The sequence below is a fragment of the Acomys russatus genome, chromosome 16 (genome assembly GCF_903995435.1).
Source record: "Acomys russatus chromosome 16, mAcoRus1.1, whole genome shotgun sequence".
Lineage (NCBI taxonomy): Eukaryota > Metazoa > Chordata > Mammalia > Rodentia > Muridae > Acomys > Acomys russatus.
In genome coordinates, this window is record NC_067152.1 from 23700631 (window position 1) to 23715434 (window position 14804).

General features: G+C 45.2%; 1 protein-coding gene, 1 non-coding gene and 1 pseudogene across 2 annotated transcripts; 2 read left to right on the forward strand and 1 right to left on the reverse strand.

Annotated features, from left to right (window-relative positions):
- Positions 1 to 356: 356 nt before the first annotated feature.
- On the reverse strand, positions 357 to 457 carry LOC127200863 (uncharacterized; annotated as a pseudogene).
- A 4219-nt stretch (positions 458 to 4676) lies between these two features.
- Mrpl45 (mitochondrial ribosomal protein L45) lies at positions 4677 to 14661 on the forward strand. Its single transcript, XM_051158436.1, has 7 exons — positions 4677 to 4893; positions 5724 to 5841; positions 7769 to 7867; positions 9348 to 9396; positions 11814 to 11963; positions 13607 to 13780; positions 14513 to 14661. Exons 1-7 carry the CDS (start codon positions 4692 to 4694, stop codon positions 14597 to 14599), a joined length of 879 nt encoding a protein of 292 aa, XP_051014393.1. The 5' UTR covers positions 4677 to 4691; the 3' UTR covers positions 14600 to 14661.
- LOC127200932 (U6 spliceosomal RNA) lies at positions 10685 to 10791 on the forward strand. Its single transcript, XR_007832148.1, has one exon. It is a non-coding gene; the product is annotated as a U6 spliceosomal RNA (small nuclear RNA).
- Positions 14662 to 14804: the final 143 nt, after the last annotated feature.

Consider the following 14804-nt stretch of genomic DNA (forward strand, 5'->3'; position numbering starts at 1 on the left):
AGATCTCTGTGAGTTCAAGGCCAGCCTGGTCTACAAAGCTAGGCCAGGATAGCAAGGCTATACAGAGAAACCCTGTTCCAAAAACCAAAAAGAAAAAAACAAACCAAACAAACAAAAAACCCCAAAAACAAACAACAACAAAACCTAATCCTGGCAATTAAAACATGAAATACTTCATATATTCATGAGTCATGCTTGCGCCGGCTTGGTGGCACACGCCTTTAATCCCAGCTCTCGGGAGGCAGAAGCAGGCGGATCACTGTGAGTTCGAGGCCAGCCTGGTCTACAAAGCAAGTGCAGGACAGCCAAGGCTACACAGGGAAACCTTGTCTCAAAACAAAACAACAACAACAACAACAAAACCAGAACAAAACAAAAAAAGAGTCATCCTTGCACAGGGACCATGCTGATCTCTGTGTCGTTCCAATTTTAGTGTGTGCGCTGCTCAAGGAAGCATGGGGCAAATTTCTTTTTCTCTTGTATTCCGAGAAATGCAGACTATTAAGTGTTAGAGGATTACGAAATATCCCTTGGTGTTACTTCCTCAGCAGACAGCTGGCAATTAACCTTGGATTTAATGAGGAAGAAGGATAATAAAAATTTTCCAAGACAGCTAATCAAAAGTGCAATGATCACTTATAACCCATCCCTGAGTGAACTAAGCCATACTGAGTACCCTTTTTTCATCCAGGCTGATATGGGCTTAGCTTGCAGTAGCTGCGAAACTAACCAGAGGTCAGGCACAGATGAGTTTAGCATGTGCTACCCTCTCTGTGTGGTCCAAGTAAAACCGCACAGTAAACCAGGTGTGGTAGCAGAAGCCTTTAATCCCAGCAGAGGCAGGTGGATCATGGTGAGTTCGAGGCCAGCCTGGCCTACAAAGCAATTCTAGGACAGCTGAGGCTACACCTGTCTCGAAAAACCTAAAAAAAAAAAAACCAAACCAAAACAACAACAAAAAACTGCACAGCAGAGCCCAGTCCACGAAAGATTGCAACAAATATTAGGTAGCGATCAACAGGCATCCCGGGAATCAGGTTTTCTCACTTCAGCAATATCAAATTAATAAAAGGAAATTGCGTTTTATTTCAGAATGAATAGAGTAGCTATATAGGAGTCTGTAAAGAAGTATGGGACATTGCTGGCCAGGCACCGTGGGGCACACTTTTAATCTTAGCACTCAGGAGGCAGAGGCAGTGGGGAGATTTCTGAGTTTGAGGTCAGCCTGGTGTAGAGAGTCCCACAACAGCCAGAGCTACACAGTGAGACCCTATCTCAACAACAAACCAAACCAAACCAAAACCCCAATAATATCAGTAAGTAAAACAAATAATAGAGCTGGGCAGTGGTGGCACACACCTTTAATCCCAGCACTCGGGAGGCAGAGGCAGGCGGATCACTGAGAGTTCCACAGCAGCCTGGTCTACAAAGCAAGTGCAGGACAGCCAGGAATACACAGAGAAACCCTGTCTTGAAACCGCCCCAACCCCCCCCCCCGCCCCCAAAAAAAGGTTAAGATTTGAGGCAGGTTTTGGTGGCACACATCTCTAATCTCAGCACTGGGAAGGCAGAGGCAGGTACATTTCTGAGTTCAAGGCTAGCCTGGGACAAAGTTAATTCTAGGGCAACCAGGGCTACTTAGAGAAACCCTTTCTTGAAAAACAAAAATGAAGAGCCAGGCGTGGTGGTGCATGCCTTTAATCCCAGCACTCGGGAGGCAGAGGCAGGCGGATCGCTGTGAGTTCGAGGCCAGCCTGGTCTACAAAGTGAGTCCAAGATGGCCAAGGCTACACAGAGAAACCCTGTCTCGAAAAACAAAAAACAAAACAAAAAAACAAGAATCTGATAGTGTAGACAGTACCTGTTCTTCAGAAGTATTTCTGGTAGTGGATGTTGAAGGGTAACCTGATCATCACATTCTTAATCTTTTTTCTTTTTTGAGACAGGGTTTCTCTGTGTAGCCTTGGCTGCCCTGGACTCGCTTTGTAGACCAGGCTGGCCTCGAACTCACAGCAACTCGCCTGCCTCTGCCTCCCCAGTGCTGGGATTCACATTCTGATTCTTTTAACCACTGAATATGAAGCAATTCTGGAGTGTTTACACTCTCCATACCTGACTTTCAGTTCTGCCAGTATTTTAGTTCTCTAAATTTGAATTACAGAGTTAGTATCTGGCCCATCCACAGATGTGAAAACAGGAATATTTGTTATTTGTGGTAAGGGTTAAGTTGATATATGTAAAATGTTTAAGTTGCTAGGTGCCTAGTAAACAATTTTGAAATACCAGTTATTACCAAATTTGGTAAATGGTATTTTTGGAAATGACATGTTTTGGGACATGACCAAAAAGGGGGGGAAAAAAAGACAGATTCTTGTCAATCTACGTGCCTTTTGCTCTTCAGTAACCACAGAGGTCAGTTTCCCTAAAGGAACAGTAAGAATTTTCACATAGAAAACTCGGTGGGTTTAGGGTTATACAGCATTTTGAGGTCAGATACACACTCAAAAACTTTAATTTTCACACTAAATTCCAAGTAATGAAAGAAAACATTTATTAGTTTTTTGAGACTGGGTTTCTCTGTGTTAGCCTTGGCTGTCCTGGAGTAGCTTTGTAGACCACGTTGGCATCGAACTCATAGCAATCTGCCTGCCTCTGCCTCCCCCTGGGATTAACGGCGTAACATTTATCTTAAAGTACTCATTTCAGAGGGAAGCACTTTTCTTTTTTTTCTTTTTGTTTTTGTTTTGTTTTTCGAGACAGGGTTTCCCTGTGTAGCCTTGGCTGTCCTGGACTCGCTTTGTAGACCAGGCTGGCCTCGAACTCACAGCAATCCGCCTGCCTCTGCCTCCCAAGTGCTGGGATTAAATGCGTGCGCCACCACCGCCCGGCTCTTATTTTCCTTTTTTAACCGAATGTAAATAAATTGTTATAAAGTGCTAAGAAATCAGGAAGGAAACAACCCTGAGTCCCACAGAAAGCCTCACGCGCAGGCGCAGCTGGCTCTCCACCAGCCTCCGGCTGGCGCGTGACAGCCGTGCGTTTTACCCTACTTCCAAAGTGGTCTCACTGCGCACGCGCGAGCACATTGCGCCCCCCCCCTGCCCCCCTCCCCATGAGAGCGTGCGCGTGCGCGCGGCTCACCTTTCGGCCGAGGGGGCGCTCCCTGGAAAATTCCACTCCCAAGCTCGATCCACCCTACGAGCCTTCCCTCCCCCCCCCCCCCCCCCCCCCGCGGCTCGTTTCTCTGCGGCTCGGCTAGCATCCCGGCGGCCTTTGCGTGAACAAAATGGCAGCCCCCGTGCCGCGGGGATTGTCCTGCTTATCCAGGGCTTTGGGATGGTGGTCTCGACAGGTGGGTAGGGATGAGACGAATGAAATTTTAGGGACGGAAAGAGGAGGACAGAGTAGAGGGGAATAATCATTCAGTGGCCGTTGGTGAATTTGGAGGATACAAGTCAGACTTTGTGGAAGAATTTGAGGTGTATGTGATCCCTCTAGGACTCTCTAGTGGCTCAGAGAAGACAGCTTGGGCCCTTAAGGGCGATTAAGATTACTGCCATTAAACTCCACATTAATTCTAGTAAATGGCGAGAAGATGTTAAAAGGAAATTAGTGACTTAGAAGGTGGACCCGTTTCTTATGCATTTTGTTTCTTTTGGTTTTTTTGTTTCGTTTTTGTTTTTTAATATTTTATTAATTTTAACTTATGTACATTGGTGTAGGGGTGTGTCAGATCTTGGAGTTACAGACAGTTGTGAGCTGCCATGTGGGTGCTGGGAGTTGAACCCAGGTCCTTTGGAAGAACAGGCAGTGCTCTTAACCACTGAGCCATCTCTCCAGCCCCCTTTTGTTTTGTTTTGTTTTTTGAGGTAGGGTCTCTCTGTGTTAGCCCTGGCTGTCCTGAACTCATTTTGTAGACCAGGCTGGCCTCAACTCACAGCGATCCGCCTGCCCCTGCCTCCCGAGTGCTGGGATTAAAGGCTTGTGCCACCATGCCTGGCCATTCATTCTTTTTTTTTTTTTTTTTTTAATTTATTTACTTATACAGTATTCTGCCTGCAAGCCAGAAGAGGGCGCCAGATCTCATTATAGATGGTTGTGAGCCACCATGTGGTTGCTGGGAATTGAACTCAGGACCTTTGGAAGAGCAGTCAGTGCTCTTAATCTCTGAGCCATCTCTCCAGTCCCACCATTCATTCTTAAAACTGGAAAAGATAGAGGTTTTGTCTTATCCTGGTGCAAAACTCATGATCAGAGGGAAAAGGTCACCCGACTTCTCAGAAGCGTATTGGTCAGTTAGGTTACAGAAGGACAGAATGAAGGCAAGCTGGGTGTGGTGGCGCACGCCTGTGATCCCAGCACTCGGGAGGCAGAGGCAGGTGGATCTCTGTGAGTTCGAGGCCAGCCTGGTCTACAAAGTGAGTCCAGGATGGCCAAGGCTACACAGAGAAACCCTGTTCCGAAAAATCAAAAAAAAAAAAGAAAGAAAGAAAAGTGTTGTCTGATACTAATGAATGTTATTAATTGGCTTGTTTGCCTGTGGTAAGAGCCGTTTCTAGGTGTTCAACTCATAACATCACTTCTCCATAATAGTTGCGTCCTAACTTCTCCTGAAGCCTTCTTTGGCTGTCTTTCCAGTAAGCCTTTGCATATAATTTGCTCAAATAGATTTTTCTGTCCAAGTCACGTATATGCTAACCTTTTTTATCTCCCAGCCCTTTCTGGTGACTCAGTCCACAGTTGTAATTCCAGTAAAGACCAAAAGCCGTTTCAGACCCCCTAATCCTGAACCCAAGTACAAAACAGAGAAGGAATTCTTGGAACATGCCAAGAAAGCAGGATTGGTTATTCCACCGGAGCGGTTGCAGCGTCCTATACATTTGGCCTGTACAGGTGAGGAACAGTATTTCTGGAATCCTGATGCAATTCTCTGTCCAGAGATCTGGTGCTTGGAGTGCCTTAGACTCCAATGAATAGCGTTCAATTAACTACTAAGTTGGACCTCAGTAATGATTAAATCAACTTTATATAGACTGTATTTCATAAAATCTGTTTTTTTTTTTTTTTTTTAACAGTACTTGGGATTAAATATAGGGCCAAACAAGCACTCTACCATTGAACTATACCCCTAGTCTCCTTTCTTTTTGCCTTTGAGACAGAGTCATTCTTTTTTTTTTTTTCTTCCCTGAGTGACAGGGTTTCTCTATATAACCTTGGCTGTCCTGGACTTGAATTCACAGAGATCCACCTGTCTCTGCCTCCCAAGTGCTGGGATTAAAGGCGTGTGCCAGCACACCCGGCTGAAACAGAATCTTTCTAAGTTTTTCTGGTAGACTAGGATTTACAATCCTCCTGCCTAAATAGTAGTTGAAATTTAGGGCTTTCCTACTAGTCCTGTCCCTGAGGTCATCTGTTGCCCTTTACAGTTCTAGAAAGAATGAAATTTCTCCAGTTTGTAGAAGTAGAAATAGACTCTAGGAGGAGTTAGATTATTCTTTTTTTTTTTTTTTTTTTTTTTTCCCTTTTTTCCAAATATCACAAAAGATGTCCAGTCGTGCAGTCACTTAGTTCCTGGTACTTCCACAAGTATACCAAACTTTCTTCTATGTGCAAGTGTATTTGATTATCCACTTTATATCCTGGCCCTTCCCAGTTTTATCTGACCTCAAGATGATGTTTTCTAAATATTTCGGCAGTTTCTTAATTTTCTTCTCTCCTTACAGCTGGTATATTTGATCCCTATGTCCCACCGGAAGGTGATGCTCGAATGTCATCTCTTTCGAAGGAAGGACTGACACAGAGAACTGAGCGATTAAGAAAGAATGTGGCATCCCACTTGGCGTAGGTATCCGAGACAACAGGGCTTGAGCATTCTAGGCTGAGGAGAGCATGTGATAGGTGATCCTCATGTGGGAGATGATGTATTACATTGATGAGCTTCCCTCTCTATGTTTGTGTTTCGCCTTCCTGTAAGCATGTCACGTGTGTGCAGGGCCTATGGAGGGCAGAAGAAGTCAGCAGGTCTCTCTCTTTTTTTTTTTAAAGATTATTTATTTATTATGTATACAGTATACATCAGATCTCATTATAGATGGTTGTGAGCCACCATGTGGTTGCTGGGAATTGAACTCAGGGCCTCTGGAGGAACAGTCAGTGCTCTTAACCGCTGAGCCATCTCTCCAGCCCCCAGCAGGTCTCTTAAAGCTGGAATTAGAAGTGATTTTGAGCTGACATATGGATGCCGGGAACCAACGCCTGGTTCTCTGCGAGGGCCGCAGGTGCTCTTAAACACTGAGCCATCTCTCCAGACCTTAAATAGAGTCAAGGAAGGTCTTGCTGTGTAGTTGAGGCTGGCCTTGAACTTGGCAATCTCCTTTTCACAGTGTCCTGTCCTCCCCCCGCCCCTCCCCCAGAGAGGGTGTGTAGCGTTGACTGTTCTGGACTCGCTTTGTAGACCAGGCTAGCCTTGAACTCAGACATCTGCCTGCCTCTGCCTCTCCAATGCTGAGATTAAGGGCGTGAGCCACCATACCCGGCTTCCCAGTTTCTTGAACACTGGGATTCTTAGCATTAAGAGTCAAGCTATTGTGCTTGACTTTATTTATTTATTTATTTATTTATTTATTTATTTATTTATTTATTTATTCTTTGAGACAGGGTTTCTCTGTGTAGCCTTCGCTGTCCTAGACTCACTTGGTAGACCAGGCTGGCCTTGAACTCATAGCAATCCGACTGCCTCTGCCTCCCAAGTGCTGGGATTAAATGCGTGCGCCATCTCCGCCCAGCTTGACTTGGTTGATTACATTGATTTTTTTGTTTGTTTTTGTTTTTACATTTATTTATTTATTTTCAAGACAGAGTTTCATTGTGTAGCCCTGGCTTCCTGGAACTTGCTCTATAGATCAGGCTGGCCTCAAACTCAGAGAACGACCTGCCTCTGCCTCCCTAGTGCTGTGATTAAAAGCATGTGCCACCATGTCCAGCTTGTTTTATTTTTTGGGAGAGTCTTACTGTGTATCTCCAGCTGGCCTGGAACTCACTATGTGGACCAGGTTAGCCTTGCATTCATAGATCTGCTTGCCTTTGCCTCCTGAGTGCTGGGATTAAAAGAATATTACAGCAAACTGGGCTATTACATTGATTTTCAGTGTTAAACCACCCTTACAATAAATTCTACTCGATCATGATGTCCCTTATTTCAAATATATTGCCAATTTGATTATGTCAGTTTACATTATTATAACTAAACCTGAGAAACTCTGTCTTGAAAAACCAAAAATAAATAAATAAAAGTAAAAAAGTTGAATTTATAGTCTTCACACATTCAAAGAATTAGTATTTAGTGGGTAGATGGACCTGGAGATCAATATGGAGTGTGAGTTATGGGAATTACATGAAGATTCCATAACTCTATTACTGCTTATTTATTTGTTTTCTGTTTTTTTGTTTTGTTTTTTCGAGACAGGGTTTCTCTGTGTAGCCTTGGCTGTCCTGGACTTACTGTGTAGACCAGGCTGGCCTCGAACTCACAGTGATCCACCTGCCTCTGCCTCCCGAGTGCGCCACCACGGCCCGGCCCAGCTTACCTGTTTGTTTTGTGTATGTGCATGTGCACTTGCTAGCTCATTCCCCAGCACAAACATGGAGGTCAGGACAGCATGTGGGAGTCAGGCGTTTCTTTCTACCCTGTGGGTCCCTGAGGTTGAGCTGGGGTTGTTAGGGTCGGGGCTTAGCACCTTCACCAATGGTTTCATGCTTAACTTTACAGAATTCGAAAGATAAAAGAATTCGATGTTAATTTTAAAATAAAGGACTTTCCTGAAAAAGCAAAGGATATTTTCATCGAGGCTCACCTTTGTCTAAACAGGTAAGTGAGCAGCGCCGTCTGTGCGCGTCCAGTCTCCACAGCTAGTGGAGGTCACTTTCCTTCAGGTAAGAATTTTAGAACTTCCTATTATGAAAAGTAGTAATTGTAGACGTTTATCTTTTCTCCTGCCTTTTCAGTAGTTCTTTGTTGTTTGAGGCAGGTCTGTCTATGGAGTTTTGACTATTGTGGATCTCTCTACATAGACCAGGCTGGTCTCAAACTCATAGTGGTCCACCTGCCTCTGCCTCCCGAGTGCTGGATTAAAGGCGTGCGCCACCACGCCTGCCTTGAGGGCCTTATTTTTATTTTTTGGTTTTTTGAGACAGGGTTTCTCTGTGTAACCTTTGCTGTTCTAGACTTACTTTGTAGACCAGGCTGGTCTCATAGATATCTGCCTGCCTCTACCTCTGCCCTCTGCCTCTGCCTCTCCAAGTGCTGGCTCCTTGTTTTCTTTTTAGAAGAAGGATCTTACTATGTGTCCCCCCCCCCCTTTTTTTTTTCCCTTGAATGTGTATAGTCCAGGCCAGCTTTGAACTTTTTTTCTTTTTGGTGTTTGTTTGTTTATATTTTTAAGACAAGGTTTCTCTGTGTAACAGCCTTGGCTGTCCTAGATTCACTTTGTAGACCAGGTTGGCCTTGAACTCACAGAGATCCGCCTGCCTTTGCCTCCCGAGTGCTGAGATTACAGGTGTGTGCCACCACCTGGCTCTCTTTTTGTTTTTTTTTTTTTCATTTGTTTTGTTTTGTTTTTTCATGTAGCCCTGGCTTTCCTACACTTGCTTTGTAGAACAAGCTGGCCTCCAATTCAGAGATCCACCTGCCTCTACCTCCCAAGTGTTGGGATTAAAGCGTGCACCACAACCGACTGGCTCCAGAAACATATTTTTTAAAGGTTTATTTATTATATGTACAGTGCTCTGCCTGCATGTATTCTCGCAGGCCAGAAAAGGGCACCAGATCCCGTTATAGATGATTATGAGTCACCATGCGGTTGCTGGGAATTGAACTCAGGACCTTTGGAAGAGCAGCCAGTGCTCTTGACTTCTGAGCCATCTCTCCAGTCCAACATAAACTATTAAATGCTATTAAATATCAGTTTTTTTGTAGATCACAAATTAGCGTATCATGTGGCTTACAGTACATAAGCAGAAAACGTTTGTGTAAGTGCACTGTTTTCTATCTTCAGGACCATTTTAAACTAAAACCTTTGCTTATTTGTTTGGCACATATGTGAATGGGAACACATTTGTTGTGGCACATGTGTGAATGGGAACACATTTGTTGTGGCACATGTGTGGAGGTCAGAGGACAATTTTAGGAGTCAGTTCTTATCATGTGGGTTCTGGGGCTTGAACTCATTTTGTCAGGCTTGGTGGCAGGCTCCTTTACCCACTGAGCTATCTGATGAGCCCATTTTCATATTTCATAGTGGGTACCATAAAAGTGGAAATCAGTTATAAATATATCTCTTCTTTTCCAGCTCTGACCATGACCGGCTTCATACCTTGGTAACTGAACACTGTTTTCCGGTAGGTTCTCGCCTTCAGAATGCTGGGATGCCTCAGCAGGCAGATTCTAGATATCATGTCATTAGGGTTTGAGACTGTGGGAAGAATCCACTATGAAAAGCAAGTTGGAGCCAGCAAAAGTTTCTTTTTTTAATTTTTTGTTTGTTTGTTTGTTTGTTTTGAGACAGGGTTTCTCTGTGTAGCCTTGGCTGTCCCTAGACTAACTCTGTAGACCAGGCTGGCCTCAATCTCACAGCAATCTGCCTGCCTCTGCCTCCCGAGTGCTGGGATTAAAGGCGTGTGCCACCATTGCCCGGCTCAGCAAAAGTTTCTTTCTTTCTTTCTTTTTTTTTTTTTTTTTAATTTTGTCTATTTTTATACAGTGCTCTGCCTGTATGTACACCTGCAGGCCATAAGAGGGCATCAAATCACATTGTAGATGGTTGTGAGCCACCATGTGGGTGTTGGAAAGAGCAGACAGTGAGTGCTCTTAACCTCTGAGCCATCTCTCCGGCCCTCCTCACCCCCCCCCCCTTTTTCTTTCTTTCTTTTTTCTTTCAAGACAGGGTTTCTCTGTGTAGCCTTGGTTGTCCTAAACTCACTTTGTAGATCAGGCTGGCCTCGAACTCACAGAGATTCACCTGGCTCTGCCTCCCCGAATGCTGGGATTTCAGGCTTCTGCCACCACGTCCGGCTGTGAACAAATTCTAAATAACTGGCTTACTTAAAATACTCAAAATTCCCCAGAACTGGAGGGGATTGGTGACAGCTGTACTAGTGGCCAGCCCACAGTTGCAGTGGTTATCATGGTGGAGGAAGAAGCTGAGAACATTGAACACTAAATAGCGGGAGTGAGTGTAGGGAAAACCGGTGCGTGGGTGAAGGGCAGTTCTCTGATACACAAGAACAGATTCAATTTGATGACAACCTACAGAATCGTGTCCTTTAGTGGCTTTAAGAGATTGGAGCCGGGCGTGGTGGCGCACGCCTTTAATCCCAGCACTCGGGAGGCAGAGGCAGGCAGATCGCTGTGAGTTTGAGGCCAGTCTGGTCTACAAAGTGAGTCCAGGACAGCCAAGGCTACACAGAGAGACCCTGTCTCGAAAAACCAAAAAAAAAAAAAAGAGAGAGAGAGAGAGAGAGAGAGATTGGGACAAGCTGGGTGTGGCGGCGGCACATGCCTATAATCCCAGTATTCTGGGAGGCAGAGGCAGGTGGATCTCTTGAGTTCAAGGCTAGCCTAGTCTACAGTGTGAGTTTAGGACAGCCAAGGCTATAGAGAAACCCTGTCTTGAAAATTTAAAAAGTGGTGCTCGCTTCGGCAGCACATATACTAAAATTGGAACGATACAGAGAAGATTAGCATGGCCCCTGCGCAAAGATGACACGCAAATTCGTGAAGTGTTCCATATTAAAAAAAAAAAAAGAAAAGAAAAAGAAAAAAGAAAAGAAAATTTAAAAGATGAGAAAAGAAGAAAGAAATAGCTTGGGACCCAAAAAAAAAAAGATGGTATTATGGAATGGATCTTCTTTTGTTGTTGTTGTTGTTGTTGTTGTTTGTTTGTTTGAGACAGGGTTTTTTCTAAGTGTAGCCCTGGCTGTCCTGAACTCACTATATAAATCAGGTTGGCCTTGAACTGAGAGCTCAGCCTGCCTCTGCCTCATGTATGCTGGAACTAAAGCCATGTGCCACCACATCCAGCCCTGGGAGGGATGTTTTTAACACACAAAGTGAAAAATTAACGACTTCTATAGAAAAAGTGTCAGACTTAAACATAAAAGGTAGAATAAGACTTCAGCAATTACATCCATTATTAAGAACAGACCCAGCAGTAATCATAGTACCTTATAGTAATGCTGAGATTGTGTCATTATGGGTAATGAGTGAAGATTGGCAAAGAGCTTATAGCAACTGTTTGGGAGAAATTAACAAATATCCTAAAAGCACGCATCTTCAGTTTATAAAAAGAGCTAGTTGGATCCAGTGACATGCTGTAAAAGGAATGCCAATTCCTAAAGCACCTACATATGGATGCAAATTGGGAATGCCTGGCTATAAGTCAGACAAGCTGAGCAAGATAATTCAAAATTCATATACTTCGCAGGGCATGGTGGCGCACACTTTTAATCTCAGCACTTGGGAGGCAGAGGCAGGCGGATCACTGTGAGTTCGAGGCCAGCCTGGTCTACAAAGCAAGTCCAGGACAGCCAAGATAACAGAGAGAGAAACCCTGTCTGGAAATACCAGAAATAAAAAGAAAGTCTGAGTCAGCATTACAGTCTGGTTACAGAGTGAGTCCCTGGCTCAGCCTCCATTTCCTCCCTTAGACGGGGAGGAAGAAAGGACAGCACTGCCTGCTGATGGCACCATTGCAGAAGGCAGGCTCGGCAGAGCCTCACAGGAGGGAAAGCCTGGTGAACTCTTCTCCTTCCCTCAGGACATGGTCTGGGACCTCAAGTACAAGACCGTCCGATGGAGCTTTGTGGAGTCTTTAGAGCCGGCCCAAGTGGTTCACGTTCGTTCTTCAGGTTTGGTGAACCAGACCAACATGTACGGCCAGGTCACCGTGCGCCTGCACACTCGGCAGGTACAGTCATTCCTTTTTCACTCCAGCTCTTCTTTACTCCATGTTAAGTACATTAAAGAGAACCTCAGAGATACCCTATGCATCAGTGTTGCTTTAAGGAATGAAATCTCAGCCTTCCTGTTGGAGCAGTTAGGCCCAGACAAGCCCAGGTTTGAATTCTCCACTTTTCTCCCAGCTGTGTGTGTTCTTTGGTTCCTGGCCTACTCAGTCTGTCTGGTGAATGTTGTCCGTCCCTGCCTGGTGCTCTCTGACGTCTGTCCCTAACAAAGGGCTTTGCTTATATTTATTGGCTAGCACAGAAAACGGGATGGTGGAGTCTTGAGAGCAATCTTTGTAACAGAGTTTTATCATGGAACCAACACTGTTGATCCCCATCTGACCTTGAAGCACTCAGAAAAGTAAATGGTACTGCAGATGTGTTATCAAGCGACACCCTCAGGTTCTCCCAGCATTTCTGTTGGGTATTTGTTGTATAAGGCTGCTCTCAGCAAATCACTGCCACACCATGCACACCTGGGCTACAGGTGTGGAAGACCACATACCTGTGTATTAGCCTAGACTGTAAAAGCAGGTTACATGGGAAGCCCAAGACACCACACTGTTCTCTTAATGGCTAGTTGAACTTAGTTAGGCTGTGGCTGGAGAGATGGCTCAGAGGTTAAGAATACTGTCTGCCCTTCCAAAGGTCTTGAATTCAATTCTTAGCAACTACATGGTGGCTCACAACCATCTACAATGAGATCTTGTGCCCTCTTCTGCCACATATGCGGGTTGAACACTGTATATATAATAAATAAAAAAAAAAAAACTTTAATCAGGCTGAGGACACAGCAGGATGCCAGGCTAAGTCCTCAGGAGACTAAGGGTATTAAGTATGCCAGGGATCCAGTGAAAACCTTCTCATTAAATTGTATTGTTACAGCTCTCAGGGTGAGCAACTGTCTCTGGATTGTTCAGTCCGGGGCTATTTGTTTTTTGTAATTTGGGTTTGAACCCAGAGCCACATGCATGCTAGGGAAGTGCTCCCACCACTGTGCTCCACCCTTGGCCCAGGTCTGTAGGGTCTCAGGAAGTTTGCCATAGTCTTCGTGGCACTGCTAAGACATGGTAGGAGGGGTTTCAATCTTCCTGTTGTTGATCCCCACCCTTCCCCATCCATCAAAGAACCCTGAAGAATAGTATGTCAGCAGCTGGTTAGTTCTAAATTCAGAATTCTGAAATAATTTTTATTTTCTTTAAATTTTTTTTGTTGCCAGTCTTGGTGGTACATGTCTGTAATCCCAGCACTCAGGGAGGCAGAGGCAGGCGGATCTTTTGAGTTTGAGGCCAGCCTGGTCTACAGAGTGAGTCCAGGACAACCAGAGACACACAGAGAAACCCTGTCTCAAAAAACCAAAACCAAAACCAAAAAAGCCAAGTGTGGTGATGCCCTCTTATAATCCCCACACCAGGGAGGCAGAGGCAAGCAGATCTCTAAGATAGAAGCCAACCTGGTCTATAAAGCGAGTTCAGGACAGCCAAGGCTACACCTGTCTCGAAAAACCAAAAACAAAAATACCAAAATTTTTGTTAAAATTGTTTCAAAAATGATTGTGTTGCAAAAAATAGAATAAAACAGGCCAGATTTTATTTCATCCTTGCAGACTTTGGCCATCTATGATCGGTTTGGCCGGCTGATGTATGGACAGCAAGATGTGCCCAAAGACGTCCTGGAGTATGTGGTGTTTGAGAGGCACTTGGTGAACCCATATGGGAGCTGGAGAATGCATGGAAAGATTGTGCCCCCGTGGGCACCCCCTAAGCAACCCATCCTCAAGGTAAGTTAGCAGCTTGCTTTATTTTATTTTTTATTTTTGTTTGTTTGTTTGTTTTGGTTTTTCGAGACAGGGTTTCTCTGTGTAGCCTTGGCCATCCTGGACTCACTTTGTAAACCAGGCTGGCCTCGAACTCACAGTGATCCTCCTGCCTCTGCCTCCCGAGTGCTGGGATTAAAGGCGTGCGCCACCACGCCCGGCTTATTTTTTATTTTTGACAAAGAACATTGAACTTTTTTGGGGGGAGGGGGTATTTTCCTTTATTATTATTTAAATAATTTATTCAGATTACATCCCAATTGTTATCCCCTCACTTGCATCTTCCCCTTCCCTCCTCCCTCCCTCTTTCACCCTATTCCCCTCCCCTAGACCTGTGACAGAAGGGGACCTCTCATCCAGATAGCCTGCTTCCCCTTTCTCTGAGTGCCACCAGGCCTCCCCACCAAGGGGAAGTGATCAAATAAGGGGCAGCAGAGTTCATGTCGTAGGCAGTCCTCGCTCTCCACACAGCTGTGGAGAATGCACTGTCCATTGGCTAGATCTGAACAGGGGGTTGTATACAGTCTTGGCATCCTAAACCTCTCCTCTTGGGCTCTACCTAGTGGAGAGGGAATGGGGCGGCACTAGGGAAGGGGCACTGCCTGGTTGCTTGGTGAGGGAGTGAGACCATCCTGGGTAAACAGCAAGCTTGGCTGGTAACTAACTCCAGCCTCCCTGTTCCTCCATTCTTTTCAGACCTTGATGATTCCTGGTCCTCAGCTCAAACCATGGGAGGAGTATGAAGAGACACCAGAGGGGGCCCATAAGCCTCAGCTAGCCTAATGGCAAAAATGACTCCTGAGGAGCCTGGTGGTGGCGGTGGTGGTGGCAGCGACAGCAGCAGCGGCAGCAGCACATGCCTGTAATCCCAGCACTCAGGAGGCAGAGGCACATGGCTCGCTGTGCGTTCGAGGCCAGCCTGGTCTACAAAGCGAGTCCAGGATAGCCAGAGCTACACAGAGAAACCCTGTCTCCCTGTCTGGGATGT

Excerpts from the sequence above, each read along its gene's own strand:
- Mrpl45 (XM_051158436.1), top strand. The coding sequence starts at position 4,692 with ATGCTAACCTTTTTTATCTCCCAGCCCTTTCTGGTGACTCAGTCCACA. Across the intron at positions 5,842-7,768 it reads AATGTGGCATCCCACTTGGC|AATTCGAAAGATAAAAGAAT; the intron begins GTAGGTATCCGA and ends TTAACTTTACAG. Across the intron at positions 13,781-14,512 it reads CTAAGCAACCCATCCTCAAG|ACCTTGATGATTCCTGGTCC; the intron begins GTAAGTTAGCAG and ends CATTCTTTTCAG.